The 14,859-nt window shown below is 40.2% G+C and overlaps 1 protein-coding gene across 3 annotated transcripts in view; it reads left to right on the forward strand.

Moving 5' to 3' along the window:
- LOC147253006 (mannosyl-oligosaccharide 1,2-alpha-mannosidase IC) overlaps positions 1–14,859 on the forward strand; it is a 182,832-nt gene that overhangs the window by 101,170 nt on the left and 66,803 nt on the right. For all 3 annotated transcript variants that reach the window (XM_086217979.1, XM_086217980.1, XM_086217981.1), the window contains exon 3: positions 7,278–7,393. In XM_086217979.1, coding sequence (XP_086074105.1) covers positions 7,278–7,393 — 116 coding nt within the window. The remainder of the gene's footprint in view (positions 1–7,277; positions 7,394–14,859) is intronic.

Here is a 14,859-nt window from a genome sequence, read left to right on the forward strand (position 1 = left end):
TCCCTCTCACAGTGGCACTGTCACTTGCTGCTGGTTTTGCTCCGAACGGTCCCAAAGCAGTTTTGGCCCTGCAGTCACAAATACTTTTGTGTTTACTGGCATGTATACAACCACAAACAGCTGAAACCACAGACTGATTAGTGTGGTGAAAGAATTAATCAAGCTGGCATTATTACAAGGGCGCATCAGTTGGATAACTAAAGGGACTATAATTAGGATGGCATAATTCTAGACAAAAGGAGAATCCTGATTTTCTTTTAGGATTATGTTCAATATACATGTTTATTGTACTCATTTACTGAATGAAGCCCAACAGGAACTTTAATGACGCCTGATATAGGACCATCACATCAGCTTCGGGCCACAGAAGGGGAACACTACTGTTTTTATTGTCTTCTTGCACGTTATTGATAACTGCGTGGTCAGGCAGCAGGGATTTTACTGTTGTCATATACTGGAGCTGTTTGTGTTGACAGTTGTGATTAAATAAATTTGTGTTGCCCAGCAGGGCTGCAACAATGGCCATGTTAATTTGAAGAGTTGCGCTCAAATCTTCTCAAAGGAGCGGAAATTCCTGAGTAGTTACCAGGAGACTCCCTGGCCTGCCTCCTGCACTCTGTCATACTGATATTGACGTCAGTCACCAAAGGGCAGTGATAACCGTTGCATACCAACAGGGCAATGTAAACAGTTTGAAAAAAATAATTTCCACGTTTTTTTTTTTTGTTTTTTTTTTCCTTAAAGTAAAACATAGAAATGAAGGCGGGAGGTTTAGTCATCTGACTCAAGTCGAGCTGATGCATCTTTGCTTCAAAAGGAGCCGGTTGAGGTGGTTCGGCATCTTTTAGAGCTGTCCAGCTGGGAGGAGGCTGGGGGGCAGACCAAGGACCAGGTTGAGGGACTGTGTCTCCATGTTGGTTTGGGAGCACCTCCCTCTGTCAGAGCTACTGGATGTGGCTGGGGAAAGGGAGGTTTGATGTTACCTGCTGGAATTCCGTGACCCAACTTCAGATTGAAGGTGGATGAATGGAGCATTAGAAATGGAAATAAAACTGAAATAAACCATATATTTTGCACCGTGTACCAGGTGGTTCTCCAGGTCTTTCTTCAAGCTTGGCAGGTCCTCATTTAATTGATGCTCCCTTTTTTATCTTTTAGCAATATTTCTTGTCTTTTCTCCTGAAAGAGACTGAATCACTCAGTTGTGTAGTCCAGCTGGTGGAGCGTCTGAAGCATCTCCCCTGTTAGGCATGGCATTTCTCACACCATTTCTCACCTCTTTCATGTTTAGCTTGGTAACCCTCCTTAATCCCGCTCCCTATAAACTCACTTTCTTCTCCCCCCACCGCTGCTCCGCTGGTGCTCCCCATCAAAAGTCCACTCAGTTACAGAGTCATCTCCTTGGAGCACTTTATCTGTGCAGCTAACCGTATGTCTTGAATAGCAAAGAGCGAGGTAGCGTTAACATCGCACAGACATTCTGACTCTCTCACCCTGTTCCTTTGGTGCCAGGCAGCATTAGTGCTAACAAGATGCTCATTGCCCCGGCGATTGATAATTGGATACCGGCAACCACTGGCAACAGGGTGATGTAATTAGTGTGAATCTTAGCATCGACATCAATTAGAATATCTCAACGGTTGACTTACTGACTGTGTCTGTAATATTTCATTCCTTCTGCTGTTTGTATATGAGTCACAAACTGCAATAAGTGATATGTAGCAATCATTTAATGTTTCCAGAGGGTGTATTAAAACACTCTGAAATGTGATTATTCATATCTGGTTAGCTATATTGCACTTACATGAAAATTCAGTAGAATCTATAATGAAAATTACACGGCATTTCAAGAATATCAGGCTATATTTAGCATGGACATTGCAGCACAAATTCTGGTCAAAGTTACTTAGAGCAGAAGCGTTGCCTCTGAACTATCCCTGAGGAATTACACAAAGAAATGTTTAATACTGATACACACATTAGTAGCAAGTCTGTCTATGTTTGTGTGTACAATTAGAGGAAGAAGAGTGAATGAGAGAGTGTGTGGTGATATCACAACACACACACACACACACACACACACACACACACAGTGACATGAGTGATTGATCATGTGGACTCTGGCCGTCTAATGTAACTCCCTTGTGACCGACAGTGACTGGACTGTGACAGCCATGACGAATGAACATCCACTGACCAACGTCTCACGAGTTAGTCCACATCTCTAAACACATTGTTCTTCACACTCACTTGTGCACATTTATGCCTGATTTCTACTATTTATGCATTTTTTTTAAACTCACACTCAAATGACGTGTGTATGATTCATTAATGTGCATGTTAAGTAGCAGAATGACAATGGAATCAAATTGAAACAAACTAATATGTAGTTTGGGTTGGATAACGTATTAAAACTGGGTAATGATTTTGTGAAGTCGTCACTGTGGTTTCATGCTAGTTATTTAAAAAAAAAATGGATTCATGGCCAAGCAGATTACTTAATGTTTCACTTTGCTAATTAGTTGTTCATCTTCAGGGTAATAAGGCTGTTGGTCGATTCAAACAAGGGAATTGAACACATTTATGCGAATGGGATCATTGAATATCTAATTTCAACATCTTTACCGACTAATTATTGAAATGAAAACAATCCTCCTGCTTTAATTTGGTTATTTACACATGTAAAAGAAATTACAGATAAAATAACAGTACAACACAATCCTGTCAGTGACCAAAAGCTGTAGCTTTCACGGGCTTCAATTCATTAAGCCCACGTATTACTGCCCTTTTAAAGTCAACCACTCAATTGTAAACTCCATAAAAGATGTGAACACTAAAATGTTAAAGTACTCGTGAATTGAAATCCTATTTTACAGCGCAGGAATGTTTTTTACTTAGATTATCAAAGGTAAAAGTACACTGAAAACTGATGGGACTGCATTTGTGTAGTGTGTGTGTGTATGTGTGTGCGTGCATGCGTGTGTGCGTGTGTGCGTGTGTGTGTGTGTGTGTGTGTGTTTCATCATGGCAAAATGCGTTCCTGGAGATGGAACGGCTGTGTACCGCGGAGGTGGTTTTGTGCACTTTGGCAGGTGTTCCTGCATCTGTGGACAGATTTTGTTGCTGCAATAATTTCACAACTCTGCAAGATGTAGCCACAAAACTTTACACATTTGTAGTTGACATCAAAATGAGGACAGAGTTCAAAGACAGTTGCGGTTTGGGTTAGGATGCCAGAAGTTGCAGGAATTACACCTTAGTCAGTGTGTAAATAGGGGTGTTATCCAACCACAATTCCTGAGTACTCATGTTATTATGCTAATGATTCACTCCTGGGTCAAGCATGTTTACTTGAACATGGTTTGATCCCATTGCAAAATTGTCTAGTTATACATTTACAAAACATTATGTTAGGATAACACACTGGTCACTTGGAACCTGCCTATTTATCAGATGGATTTAATAAATGAAAATAATACGAGCAACTTCAGTCAGATACATGCAGTGAAGTCAAAGTATGTCTTGAAATAAAGGTTCAAAGTAGCACAAAATGATCAGTTAAAAAAATTCAAGAAATATGAGCTCCCACAAACTACTAAAGCACAGCACTCGGAATAGTTTTCATTACTGTGTTGGATATTTCCTGTGTTAAACAGAATATTCCATGCCTTTGTATTCTGATTTACATGCGTGGAATATAATGCAAAATTCATGGGGGATGCATGTGCAAGAATGCAAATTAAGAATCTTGAGTTTTAAAGTATGTCAGTGTACACATGTTTATTCTTTATAAATATGCAGGAGAACATGGAGAGCACATGGACTGCCCGCCGAAAATCCCTCCAGGTTCCTTCCATTTGTAGCAAAGGGCTTCAGAAATAAATAAGCTCTTTGACCACGGAAGCCAAAGGGGTACACCATGATGGATTGATCTGCTCCGTCTATCCTTGGAGTCAATCAATCATCTTAGCTTTGGTGCTGTTTTCATTCTGCATTTTCCATCATCGATGGCTTTGCTCGCAGCCACAGAGAACTACCTTTGGGCTGGGAAAACCGGAGGGCATTACATATCAGATTACACCCCTCCTCTCGGCTGTCACCGTCACTATTTGTCATGGCATGGAGATGAGACTGATCATCGAGCAAAAAGAGGGGGAAAACAAATCCACATAATAGAGGCAAAGTCTTGGTTAAATACGCTTGACTTCATTTATATCATTAGTGGAGAGAGGAAGTCTGGCTGATATGATGGAACATCGTGCATCTGACACTATATACTCACTTTAACATGGCTAACAACCCTGGCAGATGGTCCTCTGGAGTTATGAGGACTACATGTGTTCCCCTTCAGGGTAGAACTGCCCCATTGCTGATAATATGAGAAGAACTGTCAGCAGGCAAACGGTGGCAGATGAGTTGAAAAAAGAATAATAATGTGATTGTGCTGGTTCTTCTGGACGTTCCAGATTAGCTGATAGACAGGCAGAGTGCCAGCTTGTGGGCTGAGTCGGTCTCTCTCCCTACTCTGCAGCTGCATCTTTTGGAGAATCTGGTATATAATTTTCATTCATTGATTTATCTCAATAAACATTCATTCAATTTTTTTTTTGTCCATTTATTATTATTTTGATGGACAAAACACCAGAGTAGAAGCGTTTTTATTGGAACAGATTGATAAATTAATGAGTTAATCCAACTGCAGCTGCAATAAGAAACCCATTAAAAACAAAAAATAAGGATATGATGTATAGAATCCAACATTTCATACTGGGGCGGCGCTAGTAGCTTATAATTTTGACCCACCACCTCGGCTTCGACCTGCAGGCTCCATCTTTGATAACTCCCATATATCTCCGTGGAAACACATGTAGGGGGTGATGAGGTCAGAACCTAAACGCCAACTATGTTCTGCTTTTTAATAAATATTTCAAACGTGACCCATCTGACTGAAATGCATTTATCTGCCTCTGATAAATCGTTCCAGTGTCCCGTTGCTGGACTACTATATAATTTATGGCCAAATCAAATGGCAGCCATCATATCGTCTGAGCAGTCATTTATCTGTCCCTGTCCCATGTTCCTATTGTGGTGTGAGGGAAGCGGTGACATAAATGAAGTTAGAGGAGAAGTAGACGAGGGTTTGTTGTGGAATTTCTGACTTAGAAAATCCTGAGAGGATGAAGAGTTCGGAGCTGATTATCAAAATGATCAGTCAGCTGATTCGTTCGCTAGTTAACTGACAAGCAGTCAATTCAGTTGTCATTTTTGAATAATTGATCCACGATATTCATTTGCTTTTCTCTGAGGTTTCATGCTTGGGTTGTTCATTAGATTTTTGTTGTTGTTTTTACTAAAAACGAAGGTCTTTTCAACGATTTTTGAATATCTGATATGCTAAAGGAGTTATCAAACAAAAAATGACACCATTTTAGATGATTTTTTTTTTTTAACATTCACTTTACATGTGTGTAGGATCCATAAAAAAATGACAGATTCAGTTCCACTTGTGTTTTGTGACCCAAAGGTAGGGTTCCAATTTGCATATTTGGTGAGCGTTGAGAGCATTTTCTCCAAAGAACTGAAGACTTTGATGTGCCAGGTTGCTGTGTGGTTGCATCAGATCAATCCATTCATCTACTGCAGGCTGGCTTGAACATTTTTCATCATTTTCTGTCATTTAACCGGGTCAGTTTCCTCACAGTTGCACTTTTTCGAGTAATCTACAATGTGAACCCCCTAGCAGTTCGATTCAGTCACTGTTTAGTCACAGTTTCTTGTTATTAAACTTCCAAACCACAATTTGCCCTTCAACTCTTTTACATTAATTCATTAAGGATAATGTTTATTTTTCCTTGGTGCTGAAGTTCGGCTGCATTTGCTTAATATTTGGTCGTTTGAGAATTAAAAATAGGCCATGCGTTCTCTCATAAGACCACCAAGACGGAATAAATACCCCTTAGCATTTCTTATTTACTTTATGAAGAGAGAAATGAGATTCATAAAGCGAGAAACTTGCACAGTAGCTTTACACACACACACACACACACACACACACACACACACACACTGTGTGACATCACTTTTACACACAAAATTAACAAAAGTACCAAAAACAGAGAGCAATCCAAAATACACGCTTCAATCAATGTATTACATGTTTTTGCCCTGAAGCCGCTGATTCTAAAATGACTTTTCGTGAATTGTGCTTTCAGGGTGATGTTTTTCATTTACAGGGAGAACAGCTTTTCATTGCACAACTCAAGCATTATCATTCTCTGCAGCAGTTATAGAAAGGTCAGGGTTCGAGTGACCTCATGTTTTTATCACAGACACTGTCAAGTTATTCAATCGTCGGAACATTACAAGATTAACCGTTTTATTATTTTGTTAATCAGTTTTCTCTGAGTTAAAAATACCAAAAACACATCAGATTTCAACTCACTCCTCGTACAGTACTTTTTTTTTTTTTTGCCACAACACCTGAACTATTTAACAGTAGCGAAAAGCAGATAGGCAGTGAGTGATTCTTAACCATTCAGGTGAGACGATGTCATCAACGGTGTCACGAACCTGGGACGCCCGTTCAGTGACACTTTTTCAACACAGGCGTTCAAACTGAACCGTATGTGTGTGTCAAACGAACCAATCTGGACAGAGGTGTGTATGAAATGACATACTAAATCCACACACATTTTGTGCTTGGCAGGTTGGTTGACATGTTTTATATAAGTGAAAACAAAAAACTACCAGGCTAATTTTTCTATTTTCATGAAATTTGGAGGGAAACCCATTTTGACGCAGAAGTGGATCACAGCCATGTTTTATTTTCTTTTATATTTAAATCTTTTTTTTCCTTTTTCTTTTTTTTTTATACTTTTGTACGTGTGAAACAGGGCAAAAAGGAAAATATTGCTTGAATATTTTCTGGAAAAAATCAGACATTAATTATTTTTTTTGAAAATATTTCCAGATACGTAGTGCAGATTTGAATATAATAGAAGAAAGAGGGGCTGTAAGCCTCGGTCTGCTCTCCGATTACCCTTCTAGTTCATATGTGCTGCTTTCTTTCACCTCTACCAGCACCAGTTTCACCTGCATTTGATGCATGGTGGGTGCCATTTTCCTTCTCTGAATATTTTATTTGCGTACATTACAATATAATGTGTTATGAGATACAAATCATCCTTTAAATGTTTGAAACTGTGTATAAATGCTGAATTGTGAGGGGGTTTGAAAACTGAAGAGCCACTTACTCAATTCTCTCATGCATTTTTCAGGTGGTCTGAGAGGAGCATCCATCATTGACTCGCTGGATACTCTCTATATTATGGGATTGTTGGATGAATACAACGATGCGAGGGAATGGGTGAAGACGAGCCTGGACCTCAGCTCGGTGAGACTTTCCTCATGTCTAATTTGTTTTATTTTTGTGTGTTATTTCTGTATTTTTATGTTGCAGCTAGCTCATTAGCCTTCTTTACATTACCGGCACATTAGTCCAAAGCAGTTTCAGCAGCAATCCTGTTTGCTTGATTTTGGTTTATTGCGCTAAACAGGCTGAAGCTGTACTACAATACCGTCCTTGTGACGACTGAGTCTGACAAAAAGTTTAACAAAACTCTCCAAATTCAAACTGGAGCCGAAAGCGTCCCCTGGCCACTCCGTGTCACCATCTGATGGGATGTCTCTGTGGGACTGAAAATGTGATAAATAAAAGGGAGAGGAGAAAGAGAGGAAGGGTTGAAGTGATATTTTAGTTTGTAAAATTGAGGGAGGGAAGAGGCACAGAGAAGCCGTGGCCTTTTCATTGAGCAATTCTGTAATGATGGGATCAGATACAACTGAGCTTTGCTGGTTCTGGTATCATGTTTGGAGCTAAATAGAGTGCCAACTGGGGCAGGTTTTATGGGCTTGGTAAAAGAGAGGCCATATATGGGCCACTGCCATCGGGTCAAGATTCCTACTCTTAATAAAATGTATTTTAGATGATGTGTGTATGACAAAGCCAACAAACTTGATCATGGTTATTAACTAGGTTGTCTGGTTCGATACGCTTCCTGATACATGTGTGACTCTGCTTTAATGATACCTTTAATTCTAACTGGCCAAGGACGCCTAGTCATGACGGTACATCCCAACATTTTGGTTCTTTTAGAACTATAATTCTACTATTTGTACAGTAAGAAGAGATCCTGAATTACTCACTCCAGTGGCAAGAAGCTGAGAGAAAGCGAAGGGGCACACTGACATCTCTGCTGTGTTTATACCTTATTTGGAATGTAAATAAGACACTGTGAATGAGAAGTTGTGAGCAGTACTTTTAACCGGGTTCTAATCTGTTTGAGGAGTGCTGCGTGGAGGATGTGTGACGCTACCATTTGTGCTGACTGTGGTTTCATTCACTTCCCCCAATGTTGGTCGGCTGAATTGCGGCTTTGTTCGTTTTGCATAAATGTTTTGCAATATGTCCCAGTTTATGAAACCCAAAGTTATCCCACACTTGTGCTTTATGGCTGTTTGCTGGTGCAACGTCGATTTCTTCACTGTTACATATTTGAGGAAGTAGGGGGACGGGACGGGACGGGACGGGACTGGGGGCTAATGATGTTAGAGAGAGAGAGCGAGAGAGAAAAACACACAAATGCAATGTGAAAGCACAACACTGGGAAGTGAGATGCCAAAAATGAAACATAATAATTATATGAGTATCAGCAAGATTCTTTGGGAATCTTTCTTATGTCTGTCTTGCTCGCATGCTGATCTGGGGTGTTTACATGCTGCAACGGCTACTAAAAAATTTAAAGTTCAGAGAAAAGAATGCCAGTACAACCTGGAACCTGTCTAAATACTTTTACAGATGAGCTCATGTGAAATCCTTTCCAAAAAAACTCCCTCTAAAAGTCCTCCCTCTCACAAATGTGAGAAATCTGCAACAACATGGTTCAGATGTAGACCAGCTGTGTAGTAAACAAAGGGTTGCAGGTTCGCTTCTTGCCTCCTCCAGCTAGTTGACAGTAATTACACTAATTCATTGACATTCAGTTCACTCTCAAAATGCTCCTCAATTTGTTTGCCTACTAATGAGCCAAATCCTGACCGCGTTTTACATGTGTGACAGAATGTACAGGACGCCTCCAGCACAATCAAGTCACCATTAGTTGAGCCGTTCAAGTTTGTAATCGGGGCTAAATCACGCTGGCAGTGTGTTTGTGATGTGATCCTTTTGTGTTGCGTTCAGGAACATCTTGTTCACTGCCAGTTTGGAGGCAGCACATTGAATATCAACCACTATTTTTCACACTCCCACTGATCCACAGTGAAAGACAGATATGGAATGTGGCATGACGGACACACACGCACATGCATGCGCGCACACACACACATGTCTCTGTCTCCCTGCAGCCAGCTTGTCCTGGTGAAGGCAGATGACTATTAAGTTTGAGTGGAGCTGGAGCTGCTGGCTCTGGCAGCCCTGAATGGAGACAGACAGTAATGGTAAGCCATCATAAAGACAACAAATCCAGATTAACACCTCACACTTCACTTTGTCACAAGTGTGATCTGCCACAATCCATCAAGCTCACGCCCCCTCGCCTTCACTGTTTGTCCAGGGGTCACGATAGCCAAGCAGCTTATCTGTCTCCTCCTGGACAGTTAGATTTTATTGGTGGCGATATGGGCTCGTTTCTCCAGCATTTTGAGGGCAAATAATAATTAACATAATTTAAATGTCCTGGTAGAGGGACAGTTTCTGTCATGACAGATGTAATTAAATGCAAAATTATTTAAAAATCTGATGAAGGGCAATGGTTGAGTTTGGGCATCTGCCATCTCTTTTTTTGTATGTGGTTCCTCTTGCTTCAGTGGGTTTTAATTTTAATTTTTGTCAGCTTTATCTTTCCAACCGTCGGCTATATGTCTTCTGCTTGTCTGTTCCATTATTGTTTGCCGGATATCTTAGGAACTCCTACAGGGAATTTCTTCAAATTTGGCACACACACACATACACACACACACACACACACAGGTACTCAAGGATGAACTGTAAGATTTTGGTGGTCAAAGGTCACCGTGACCTCAGCTCGTCAGCTTGAGGGAATTTCTTTCAGATGTGCAACAAATGTACACTGTTACACCAGGTCAAAAGTTGAAGTCACAGAGGCATGCAGCTATGATATATAAAGCTTAGTTAAATAGGAAAATGGCAGCAAGCAGCAGACTGATGCCAAGTATTAGGACAGTAGCTTTCATGCTCATCTGTGCGCATAAAGATACGTATTGATACATAGTCTGTATACAAAATGGGCAGAGCTTTGTTAACACAAAAACACAATCCTGCACATCTTTGCGAATGTTTCTAGATATCAAATAAATGCAACACTGAAGAGTCTTAAGTACATCTGAGTCACAGGATAACAGTTTAAAACTGCAGTTTACGCAGATCCATGACACCCACAGAAAAGAAGAAAACACCTCACTGGTTCAGTATTCTGAGTGTCTGCTCCACTCGGGAATGGTTCATCTAGCTTGCCAAGTGCCTAAGTGCCTTTTTGATGTACTAATTTTATCAAAATACCACTTACAGGATTGCATGCAGTACAAAAGCTACCACTAAGAAAATCTAGCCCAGGAAGTCAATCAAACCCCAAATCAAATGTTTTCCTTGTTAAATTGGAGACAAATATGACTTTCTTAGAGTTTTGCCATTTTCAAGTGCACACACACATTAGCTCACAGTAACACACACACACACACACACACACACACACACACTCACATACACACTTTAATTACATGACAGTGTCACCAGAGACAGTTGCTGACACTACAAAGCAGCTTGTTAAATTCATCTCCTCAGTCCTGTCTATCATCCCCAGCTCACAGCACGGTGACAGTCCCGCTATAACATGTTAGCAGTCAAACAAGGACATTGTTGCTGTCGTATAAATTTGACTATACCAGAAGAAGCCTTCAGTCCGTCTCCCCTCTGAGACATGCAGATGTCCTCATTGCCATCACAGGAATCTTCTCTTATTTAAATCTTAAAAAGTCTTTTTTTTTTTTTAACAAGTCCCGATTCTCTCGCTTTTCATTTATGATGCAACAAATGGATTTAGTGATGCAGAAGACAGATTTCAAACTCTGGTTGAACTCAGCAAAGCAGATGGTCAGAAATGCAACTTGAACATATGCCTTTGAAAGCAAACAACCTGCCATTGAGCAGCTGATCAGGATGGACCACTCTGGTGGCAAGAGTCAAGTATCGAGACAAAAGAAACTCCAGAAATGACCATGACATCATCATCTCTGCTCTCCACAATTTACCAAAAGCCGTTGACGCGTAAAGAGGAAGTAGCTGGTATTGCTGAGGTTCTTAAGTCTGACAAAGACTAATTCGGGTCCCTCTTTGTGGGTGGAATCAGGTGCTGTAAAATAATTTATTATATGGAACTGAGCCAGGATTCCAATTTTGGATCAATCAAAGTAATTTGGCCTGGGCCTTTTAATTACAAAAGAGTTAAACTCCTACCATATAGTCTCTGTGCCGGTCTCACCCAGCACCACACCGTCGTTTCTCTGCACAGAAATGACGTATGATTATTGCTTTCAAGCCTTTTTGTAAGTAATTTTCAAGCACTCTTGTGAAACAAGTGTGGGAATTGTGAAGCCAAGGCAGTCAAATGATTCTGATGATGCACATCTCACGAAAAATTAGGTGTTAATAAATCTATGCTTGCTGTGTCTTTATCAGAGAATTAATTTGGCTGTCAGATCTTTTTTTTTTCTTCATTTGTTCATTTGGCCGTCATCTTCTGCTGAACGTCCGTGCTGTGACGTGTGCTGGTGCTGCGCAGGCTGAGGCCGAGGAAGCTAACATGTTATAGTTGGTCCAGGGGCTGCAATCAACCAAAGAAATTCTTGGTCGACTGAAGCCCTCAAATTTTGACTAAAAATCAACTAATTTTATATTTGAAAACTATACTGTGTCAACTATCAGCACAAAACCTGTTGAGGAATATTCAGACGATTGTTTTTGTCACATTATAATAATTGACCGACACTATCATTCGTCCTGCGCTCAGAGCGAGACTGAACGGAGGAGCTCGGCATCGCGGCTGCTACACAAATAGACTTTTAACTTAAAACTTTACTCTTAAACACAAAAGGGCAAGTCCACGGTAAGAATTTTTACAATTAAAACAAAACAATTATTAGACTAAAATATTGAAATGTCAATTCTGATATGTTCATATACTCAAAACTGACGGGGCAACCTAAGGTGGACAAGTTAGCTTACCGTTTTTAGGTGATCCGCCGTCGTGTTTGTCGTGAAGCTGTGATACACAAACTGTTGTTTGCAAACTTTGCATTGGACTTTTTTCCCATTATCTATTTTCATGAAATGCTGCCACGTTGCACGTCTTTGACATGGTGGACGAGGACTGACTTTAAATGAAAGTGTCAAAATTAAATATACATTCATCAAACCACCAGACACTGGCCTCCCATTCTTCAGTCTGACTGTCTCCAGTGGGTCGGGCTAATCCAAAATAGCAAAAACAAGGGGGGTGTTCAAAGATAGATTGTTATTTGTGAACCAGGGGTGCTTTCGGTACTTTCCTCCTGATGAAATTAAAGTGGCAAAAAATCGACCAATCAGAATTTTGGTGAAGCCAGAACGTATCGACGAATAAATCGACCAGTCGACTTGGAGATTACAGCCCTAGTTGGTCCAGACTTCACGCACAATAGTAGCTTTATTAATCTTGAATTTAATGTTTTTTTTTTGTGTAATTTAATGAAAAATCTCAAATCATTTAGGATGAGTCAGGGTTTTAGTAGGCTCACCCACAAAGGTACACCTTAGAAAATCTACCGACGATGTCATCAGTATGACTTCGGTTGTGGTCAACTTGTCTCTTCTTGACCAACAAACATGCTCCCATTCACAGGAAATCCAAGTTTTGTTCTTCATCACTCACTGCTATTTCTAGTCTTAAAACTCAATCAGCTTTTTAGCGTCTGTCCATCAGAGCTCCAGAGTCTATATACTCATATATAGGATGATTGACTTTCATTCATAATCTGGATAAAATTAACATTTTTTGCAGAATTGTTTTATTTATTTTGTGTTCTTTGGGGCTCCTGAACAAACCTGGTTGGTACTTGACATTGCCACTAAAGCAGTTAGTGCACTTTGTTGATGTAAATTTATTTAGCAACCATTTAAAATACCAATTATTTATGTGAGATGATTTCTACGCTTGCGACAGGCATGTCCTTGCAGTGTACCTTCAGGTCGTCTGTCCATCCTAGAAAATGTAATGTCTCAAGAGCACAGAGACTCAGGGATGAACTGAGAGTAAATCTGATTTGCTGGTCAACACTCAAGGTCACTGTGACATCAAAAACACATTTTTGGTCATAACTCAAGATTTTATACACAGATTGTGACAAAGTTTCAGACAGAAAGGTGAAGGTCTAAGGTGTCAGCAAAAAAAAAAAAAAAAAGAAAAGAAAAAAGCTCTTTGACGGCAGGGGTGCATTTAATTGCTTTTATGAATTGTTACAGTCATAAGTACGGACATGACGGGTGTGTACTTGTACTAATGTGCAAAATTTAATGCTGTGAATTTCCCATGTTCACAATTTTAGCCTATTTCTTAACTTAAAAAAAATACAATCTAACTGAAAGATCAGTTTGGGATGAAAACATCAGTTTTCTGGGTGTTGTGATGTTGTTTCTTCATATAAAACACTTTCTTGATGACTTTAATAAGAAGACAAAAGCTAAACATTTTATTGGCTTGATAATCTGTTTTATCTGTTTGTCTGGCGGTACACTCCTAGCCTGCAGGCAGACTTTTTTGGCTCCCTCTGGAATCAACCGAGCATTGAGAAACACTAATAATATTGCAGGTGTAGCCTGAGTAAATGAAAAGAAGAAGAACAAGCTGAAGGGTGAACATTTTTCAAGAGAATCTCATCTGTTGTGATTTTACTGTTGCTGTTTATAGATTTAAGGGCCCCCTGTGAGTTTGTTGATGATCCCCAAGAAGCCCATTCAGCTAAACTAGCAAGATGCCCTGGCAGTGACTCTTGATACACAGTGAAAATCTTCGGAGCCAAACCAGGATGGCAAAGTGACTGGATAATTAGCACACGCAGGCCCATAATTCTACATCTCAGAAGAAACGTAAGCGAGTGTGAAGACTTTTGGGTGTCATTGGGAGACTGAAGGAAGAAGCTGCTTTTCTTCCCTTGAGCAGTTTGCGAGTGCAGATGGCATGTGTAAGCAAAGTGTCCCTAAATAGAGCAGAGCGGGACTGAAAAGACCTCGACATGTTTCCTCAGGCCTTCAGCCACAGAGAGGTCGAGGGGGCGACAATGACTGAAATATGTCCGAGTTTCCGTCACTTCAAATGCAGAGGGAGATGGAGGTAGAGCTCATACACGCAACCAGGTTGTGGTTTTAACATGGTTCTTGTCATTTCTTCAGTCTCTGTCGTGCAGCCTTTTTTCCTTTTTAAATCGGCATCAGTTGGATGAGCCTCTCTTATTTTTGCATCAACAGTTACATTATCATATTTGCAAGTGCCTTAACTAATTACTGTAAGGCACTTACACCCCAGCCACTTATGCGTAAGCAAAGGGGGCTGCATATTAACCTCATTATGTTTGCAAGGACAGTCGCACACTGGTGGTCATTCCAGTTGTGGACTGAAATTTTTCACAGCATCATTTGTCAATTGCTTTGAAATCTTAGGAGAAGGCTAAGCACGCACATTTAGAAAGAATATATTGAAGGTGAAGTATCCTGAGAGTTTGCTCTAGTGTGCAAAGTGCTACATTAATGCA

The sequence above is a fragment of the Aulostomus chinensis genome, chromosome 11, assembly GCF_037954235.1.
Source record: "Aulostomus chinensis isolate RoL2024-O1b breed Wild chromosome 11, RoL_Achi_v1.0, whole genome shotgun sequence".
In the NCBI taxonomy this organism is placed as follows: domain Eukaryota; kingdom Metazoa; phylum Chordata; class Actinopteri; order Syngnathiformes; family Aulostomidae; genus Aulostomus; species Aulostomus chinensis.